The 8,848-nt window shown below is 44.2% G+C and overlaps 1 protein-coding gene across 1 annotated transcript; it reads left to right on the forward strand.

The window, feature by feature from the left end:
• The first annotated feature begins 6,353 nt into the window (after positions 1-6,353).
• LOC125530410 lies at positions 6,354-8,131 on the forward strand. Its single transcript, XM_048694812.1, has 3 exons — positions 6,354-7,076; positions 7,311-7,582; positions 7,825-8,131. Exons 1-2 carry the CDS (start codon positions 6,359-6,361, stop codon positions 7,559-7,561), a joined length of 969 nt encoding a protein of 322 aa, XP_048550769.1. The 5' UTR covers positions 6,354-6,358; the 3' UTR covers positions 7,562-7,582; positions 7,825-8,131.
• The last annotated feature ends 717 nt before the right edge of the window (positions 8,132-8,848 follow it).

Here is an 8,848-nt window from a genome sequence, read left to right on the forward strand (position 1 = left end):
TGATATCTTGTGCAGCTAATCTTGGGTGGAATTTGTTTCAGATGGATGTAAAAAATGCGTTCTGACATGGAGACCTTCAGGAGGAAATTTATATGCATATACCACCAGGTTTCAACATGGTACAAACTGAAGGAAAGGTCTTGAAGCTCCGTCCTTCACTATATGGCCTAAAACAATCTCCTCGTGCGTGGTTTGGTCGATTTAGAAAAGCTATGCTGAAATTGGGTTTCAGCCAGAGCAATGCCGACCATACTTTATTTTATAAAAGATGTGGTGGAAAACTGACGATATTAATTGTCTATGTTGATGATATTGTTATTACAGGAGATGATGATCAAGGTATTGAAAAAGTGAAGCAACATTTGAGTAACGAGTTCGAAGTCAAGGATCTAGGACAAATGAGGTACTTTCTTGGAATTGAAGTCCCATGAAGCTCAAGAGGTATCTATCTATCTCAAAGAAAATATGTGCTAGATCTGTTGTCAGAAACTGGTATGTCTGGGTGTCATCCAACATTAACACCAATTGAACAAAACCACAGATTGACTAGTGAGTCAGGGGAACCTGTTGACCGGGAGAAATATCAGAGACTTGTTGGCCGTTTGATTTATTTATCGCATACTCGTCCTGATATAGCTTTTGCTGTAAGCGTGGTGAGCCAGTTTATGCATAATCCTAAAACTCACCACATGGATGCAGTAAATCGAATCATTCGGTATTTAAAGGGGTGGCCATGTCGAGGTTTATTGTATAAGTCAAATGGCAATTTACAAATAGAATGTTATACTGATGCTGATTGGGCCGGTTCATTAGATGATAGAAGGTCTACCTCAGGACTCTGTACGGTTGTTGGATGAAACATAGTTACTTGGCGTAGTAAGAAACAAAATGTTGTTGCAAGGTCCACTGCAGAAGCAGAATTCAAAGCTATGGCTCATGGAGTATGTGAGGTCTTATAGCTAAAAATCTACTGATGGAGTTGGGTCTATTCCAGGCAAGACCATTGATGATGCATTGTGATAATAAGGCTGCATTAGATATAGCACATAACCCGGTTCAACATGGTAGAACAAAGTACATAGAAATTGACCGACACTTTATCAAAGAGAAGCTTGACCAAGGAATAGTATGTATGCATTATGTGAGCTCTTCAAACCAACTAGCGGATATTTTGACCAAAGATCTCGCTGAAAAAGTGTTTTCTAGCTTATGTAGCAAGATGGGGTTATATGATGTTTTTGCCCCATCTTGAGGGGGAGTGTTGAGTTTAGGTGTAAATTTGTATTTGGCAGGATTATGTACTAAAGTGTAAATTATAAATGTCAGGAGGACAAGAGTGTAAAGAGGAAGATAGAGATAAGGAAAGGAACGGACAAGAGCTCGGAATGCAGGGGCTCCAGTTCTGATGTGTAAACTCCTCTCAAATCCACTATCAAATCCTAGTTGATTTACACCAAAATTCGGTTCTTTCTTGAGGATTTCATCACTTTGTAACTCAACTTCAGTTGTTAATCATAATATACTTGCATCTATCTGTATGATCTATTTGGTGTCTTTGTAGATGTCAAAACTGAAAAGCACTTGTATTGTATCTCTCTAAGTGTCGGTGTCATTTTCAGGTTCAAATGAATAGCATCGGGTGCATTGCAAAAGCAAGGAAAATCCCTTTACTGCACAATCACAAAATTGAGAGAAATCATTGTGATGGACTGTGCTACCCTGACGACGTTTCCAGATAGAATGTATAGAGTCACTGTGCTCAAGACGCTAGAAATGAGGCGGTGCCCAAGGTTAGAGACACTACCGGAGGGACTCCTGCAGCAGCTCCCGGCCCTCGAGCAACTTACTATCATAGACTGCCCGAACTTGACGGGAGCCTTCTCAAGAGGAGGTGTTTACTGGAATTTGGTGAAAGCAATTAGTCATCGATTAGTTGACTGAACCAGTGCGCTGAATGCTTTGGTTGCATCAAATTGAATGCCTACGCCAGTACATGTGTATGTCGGCTTTGTAGGGCTTTACATTCCAATGAGGTATATATACTCTCTTTTCTTTACCTTATTCTCATATTCTTTCGAAATTATACCTTGATCCAGAACATTGCACAGTAATCCATCCGTAAGAAATATAAGAGTGTTTAGATCACTATATTTCTTTCCGGAGGGGGTACGTTGTAACTCAACTTCAGTTGTTAATCATAATATACTTGCATCTATCTGTATGATCTATTTGGTGTCTTTGTAGATGTCAAAACTGAAAAGCACTTGTATTGTATCTCTCTAAGTGTCGGTGTCATTTTCAGGTTCAAATGAATAGCATCGGGTGCATTGCAAAAGCAAGGAAAATCCCTTTACTGCACAATCACAAAATTGAGAGAAATCATTGTGATGGACTGTGCTACCCTGACGACGTTTCCAGATAGAATGTATAGAGTCACTGTGCTCAAGACGCTAGAAATGAGGCGGTGCCCAAGGTTAGAGACACTACCGGAGGGACTCCTGCAGCAGCTCCCGGCCCTCGAGCAACTTACTATCATAGACTGCCCGAACTTGACGGGAGCCTTCTCAAGAGGAGGTGTTTACTGGAATTTGGTGAAAGCAATTAGTCATCGATTAGTTGACTGAACCAGTGCGCTGAATGCTTTGGTTGCATCAAATTGAATGCCTACGCCAGTACATGTGTATGTCGGCTTTGTAGGGCTTTACATTCCAATGAGGTATATATACTCTCTTTTCTTTACCTTATTCTCATATTCTTTCGAAATTATACCTTGATCCAGAACATTGCACAGTAATCCATCCGTAAGAAATATAAGAGTGTTTAGATCACTATATTTCTTTCCGGAGGGGGTACGTTGTAACTCAACTTCAGTTGTTAATCATAATATACTTGCATCTATCTGTATGATCTATTTGGTGTCTTTGTAGATGTCAAAACTGAAAAGCACTTGTATTGTATCTCTCTAAGTGTCGGTGTCATTTTCAGGTTCAAATGAATAGCATCGGGTGCATTGCAAAAGCAAGGAAAATCCCTTTACTGCACAATCACAAAATTGAGAGAAATCATTGTGATGGACTGTGCTACCCTGACGACGTTTCCAGATAGAATGTATAGAGTCACTGTGCTCAAGACGCTAGAAATGAGGCGGTGCCCAAGGTTAGAGACACTACCGGAGGGACTCCTGCAGCAGCTCCCGGCCCTCGAGCAACTTACTATCATAGACTGCCCGAACTTGACGGGAGCCTTCTCAAGAGGAGGTGTTTACTGGAATTTGGTGAAAGCAATTAGTCATCGATTAGTTGACTGAACCAGTGCGCTGAATGCTTTGGTTGCATCAAATTGAATGCCTACGCCAGTACATGTGTATGTCGGCTTTGTAGGGCTTTACATTCCAATGAGGTATATATACTCTCTTTTCTTTACCTTATTCTCATATTCTTTCGAAATTATACCTTGATCCAGAACATTGCACAGTAATCCATCCGTAAGAAATATAAGAGTGTTTAGATCACTATATTTCTTTCCGGAGGGGGTACGTTGTAACTCAACTTCAGTTGTTAATCATAATATACTTGCATCTATCTGTATGATCTATTTGGTGTCTTTGTAGATGTCAAAACTGAAAAGCACTTGTATTGTATCTCTCTAAGTGTCGGTGTCATTTTCAGGTTCAAATGAATAGCATCGGGTGCATTGCAAAAGCAAGGAAAATCCCTTTACTGCACAATCACAAAATTGAGAGAAATCATTGTGATGGACTGTGCTACCCTGACGACGTTTCCAGATAGAATGTATAGAGTCACTGTGCTCAAGACGCTAGAAATGAGGCGGTGCCCAAGGTTAGAGACACTACCGGAGGGACTCCTGCAGCAGCTCCCGGCCCTCGAGCAACTTACTATCATAGACTGCCCGAACTTGACGGGAGCCTTCTCAAGAGGAGGTGTTTACTGGAATTTGGTGAAAGCAATTAGTCATCGATTAGTTGACTGAACCAGTGCGCTGAATGCTTTGGTTGCATCAAATTGAATGCCTACGCCAGTACATGTGTATGTCGGCTTTGTAGGGCTTTACATTCCAATGAGGTATATATACTCTCTTTTCTTTACCTTATTCTCATATTCTTTCGAAATTATACCTTGATCCAGAACATTGCACAGTAATCCATCCGTAAGAAATATAAGAGTGTTTAGATCACTATATTTCTTTCCGGAGGGGGTACGTTGTAACTCAACTTCAGTTGTTAATCATAATATACTTGCATCTATCTGTATGATCTATTTGGTGTCTTTGTAGATGTCAAAACTGAAAAGCACTTGTATTGTATCTCTCTAAGTGTCGGTGTCATTTTCAGGTTCAAATGAATAGCATCGGGTGCATTGCAAAAGCAAGGAAAATCCCTTTACTGCACAATCACAAAATTGAGAGAAATCATTGTGATGGACTGTGCTACCCTGACGACGTTTCCAGATAGAATGTATAGAGTCACTGTGCTCAAGACGCTAGAAATGAGGCGGTGCCCAAGGTTAGAGACACTACCGGAGGGACTCCTGCAGCAGCTCCCGGCCCTCGAGCAACTTACTATCATAGACTGCCCGAACTTGACGGGAGCCTTCTCAAGAGGAGGTGTTTACTGGAATTTGGTGAAAGCAATTAGTCATCGATTAGTTGACTGAACCAGTGCGCTGAATGCTTTGGTTGCATCAAATTGAATGCCTACGCCAGTACATGTGTATGTCGGCTTTGTAGGGCTTTACATTCCAATGAGGTATATATACTCTCTTTTCTTTACCTTATTCTCATATTCTTTCGAAATTATACCTTGATCCAGAACATTGCACAGTAATCCATCCGTAAGAAATATAAGAGTGTTTAGATCACTATATTTCTTTCCGGAGGGGGTACGTTGTAACTCAACTTCAGTTGTTAATCATAATATACTTGCATCTATCTGTATGATCTATTTGGTGTCTTTGTAGATGTCAAAACTGAAAAGCACTTGTATTGTATCTCTCTAAGTGTCGGTGTCATTTTCAGGTTCAAATGAATAGCATCGGGTGCATTGCAAAAGCAAGGAAAATCCCTTTACTGCACAATCACAAAATTGAGAGAAATCATTGTGATGGACTGTGCTACCCTGACGACGTTTCCAGATAGAATGTACCAACTAGAGCCGACCAGCCAAACCACCGCCCAACACCATGCGCCAACGCAGTTGCGCCGCCGCCACCCACGATGTCTCACTACAAACACCAACACGAGGCCAAGAAGACCGGAGAGAAGTGCCATGTGACGGGAGCACCTGCACCGTAGCCGAGTGGGAGGGAACCACCTCCACTACCATCGTGCGAGAGGCCCGCGCGTCCGCCGCCCGCGCCTCCGACACCGTTGCGGTCGCCGTCCGAACACGGCAGCAGGGCATTCCAGGCCACCCCTAGCCCGGCCAGGCCTGAAACGAGCCCGCTAAGCCCCGTCGGCCACGCTGCAGCAGGCCGGCGTCGGCGACGCCAACACCGAAGTCACTCCGCAGACCCGCCCTGCCGCCAGGTCATGCCACCGCGCCGCCACGCGAACCGTCGCGGCCTAGGAGCACCAAGGGTGTTCATTCAATGGTTTACTATTTTTCATCAAGGGTGTTATTGTCCAATTCAATAATCATGGGAGCGCCAAATCAATGGCTTCTCCGCAAGCATTGATCATGGGAGTGTCAATTCATCAAATCAAAAGAGGAAAAAGAAAGAAGGAGCGGAGCCCAAAAGAAAAAGAAAGAAAAGAAGAGGCCCACCCACCCCACCCAGACCACACGAGAGAAGAAAGAAAAGCGAGCAGATAGATATCCATCACTGCCCTCAATCTGCTGAGCTCGTGAGAGATCTCTCAAACTTTTCCCCACCCGAAACCCTCGATCGCCGCCTCCACCCACCCACCATGTCGCCGCCGGCGCCGGCGCTGCTGGACGAGCTCCTCGAGGAGATCTTCCTCCGCCTTCCGCCGGACGAGCCCGAGCACCTCGTGCGCGCCTCCCTCTCCAGCAAGCGCTGGCTCGGCCTCCTCTCCGGCGCTCGATTCCGCGGCCGCTACCACGAGCACCACCGAGCTCCCCCCATGCTGGGCTTCCTTTATTCCTTCCACTTCAACTCCCGCGCGGAGACGAAAGATAACATCCCACACTTTCTCCCCACCACCAAATTTCGTGCGTGCATCCCCGACGACGACTGGTTGGGCTACACTGCGTTGGACTGCCGTCATGGCCGCGTTCTCATTGGCGAAGTGGCCTATCGACCCATGACGCTCGTCGTTTGGGACCCCATGACGGGCTGCCGGAGGGAGCTGGAGGCGCCCGCCCTGGTGGACGACAGCTATGGGGGCGCGGGTGCTCTGCGCCGTGGCCGGCTGTGACCACCGCACTTGTCACGCAGGCCCCTTCCAGGTCGTCTTTGTCGGCCTGGACCATTGTCATGAAGATGGGTGTGTTGCACGGGCGTGCGTGTCCCGGCCGGTGACGGGTAACCACAGCAAGCCGGGCCTTCAATCTCCTTTTGTTAAGTGGAGCAAGCGATGCTCTGCTCTTCATCTTGACTCCGGTTTGTACATCTACGACGCGCCATCTGTCTTCGTCCAAGACACGCTTCATTTCAAGCTTTGTAACCGTGCCGAAGATCGCGTAGTAGGAATTCTCAAGTACGACATGAGCACTAATAGCTTATCGCTGATTGATATGCCGCTTGCGTGGTCTGTCAATGCCAATGCTTCTATCCTCGTGGCGATGGAGGATGACAGTTTGGGCTTTGCACATGTCGACGGGTTAATCCTCAATCTGTGGTCAAGGCACATGGGTTCTGACGGAGTTGCGTCATGGACTCAGCGTGCAGTCATCGATATCAAGGGCATTCTTCCCATTGGAAATCCAAATAAAAGACTTAGGCTGATTGGATCTGTGGAAGGCACCGATATCATTTTCGTGACCACAGATCTTGGCATCTACAAGATTAATCTCAAATCACTACAGTGGAAGAAGGTATGGGAGAGAAAAAAGTTTCAAGATTTCATCCCGTACATGATTTTCTACAATCCACAAGGTATACCTATATCCATGGACAACTCTATTGCTCGATAGACACAGCTGCTTCACTAAGTTTTTTTTTGTGGGATGCTGACAAAATAGCAGTAGGACATAATTTTCATGTGGTGGCGATTGATTCCTTTTGCTGGGCAATCTGAAAAACTTGGAATAGAGCATGAAATTTATATTGGGCAACTGGCTCCTGTTGAGCTGATTTGTTACATCTGCGCTTTTCTTTTTTTGTGGGCAGGTTTGCGGAATGATGGCGATAAGAAGAATCTGCTGGAGGGATCGTCAGCGGAGGTGCGAGCTCATGATGCAGCGTCTGTGGTGCCGATTGGTCAGCTGCCGAGAATTACTCAGGCCGGGGAAGATGATCTTGAATCTGAATCTTACGAAGATCTTGAATCTGAATCTTACGAATATCTTGAATATGAATCTTACGAAGATCGTGAATCTGAATCTGAAGAAGATCTTGAATCTGAATCGGAAGAAGACTGAAATGTTTCTACAATCGACAAGGTATATTCGTATCTATGTGTCCTTTCTTTTGTGATTTGGGAACAACTCTTAAATAATACTCCATATAAGTTAGTGGAACAAACAAAATATTGAATGCCTAATCGGATTCAAAGTTATGTTTGAAATGGGCCCGAGCAAATTTTGAGTGCCGTGTGATTACAACTAATTATGCTTACTTAACTGGCAATTTATACAGCATCATGTAATTCCTCTTTTGGAATCTCACAAATCTACGTTTGCAGAAAGGGTGACCCTCAGTGATGCAGCGCATTAAGAGTTTGTGGTTGAATATCTACAAGGCTACATTCATCAACAAGATAGGTGACAATCTTGGAGGCAACAGGGGTCGCGTGATATCGTGATGAATTATGTCATTATTCAGTACTCCTTTTGGTGCAGTGGTGCTTGGTTGTTTTCTGATGTTGTTTTTGTCAGTTAGCTTGATAATCTCCCGTGTTAATGGCGGGGTGAATTGATTATATTTGTAATGAAGGTCTAATTTTATGTGCCCTGTTGTAGAATTTGCTTGAAAAAGCATTTGCACAGTAACTTGTTCTTGCCATTTTAAAAACTTTACAGTTTGCACTCTCCCTGCTTGGTTCCAATCTTTAAATTCATCTTTCAAAAGATGTACTGTTGGTGAGAAGATGATGAGGCAATGTCCACAGGGATGGTGGTTTCTGTTGCCCATGAAATATCATGTTGATCCTTTTTGCACGCTGGCTTGCTGGGTTTTTTCTATTAATAATCTCATGGGTTTAATTAGTGCTACCTGCCAAGTGCTTATGTTACCGCAGTTCTGTTTTTTAGCAAGCAATGTTGCTGAAGAGTAGAGCATGCAAAGTTCAGTGAACTACAGAATATGGGGCTGCATGCCTATGATTGTCTCCTAGACATTTTAATCTCTTCACTAGCTCCAGAAAACTGTCAGGTATTTGTTCACTATTGGTTGCATATATTTAGCCATGTAGTGAGATGAAAGATGTTACGTTTGGTAAGAGAGTGCAAGGCTGATGTGACCATCGCTACAACCAACCTCTGTTTTCCTGATGCTTCTTGTAGAACTGATGCATCAATAGGCCTGAACCTCCTTTTAGGGGTGCATACAGTAACTCTCTTGCAGGTCAAACAATGGCACTTCCTGGTGGACAACAAAACTGTACGAAGAATGACATGCTACAGTGAACTGGAAGACTCGGCCCATCGATTCGTTATCAAAGGGAGATGTTCCACGATTGGGTTGCTACACTCACTTACATGCTAGAA

This window comes from Triticum urartu, unplaced genomic scaffold (assembly GCF_003073215.2).
Source record: "Triticum urartu cultivar G1812 unplaced genomic scaffold, Tu2.1 TuUngrouped_contig_6294, whole genome shotgun sequence".
NCBI lineage: Eukaryota > Viridiplantae > Streptophyta > Magnoliopsida > Poales > Poaceae > Triticum > Triticum urartu.

Coding starts and splice junctions, on each gene's coding strand:
- LOC125530410 (XM_048694812.1), top strand. CDS start 6,359: ATGGGGGCGCGGGTGCTCTGCGCCGTGGCCGGCTGTGACCACCGCACT. Junction 7,077..7,310: donor GATTTTCTACAATCCACAAG/GTATACCTATAT, acceptor TTTTGTGGGCAG/GTTTGCGGAATGATGGCGAT.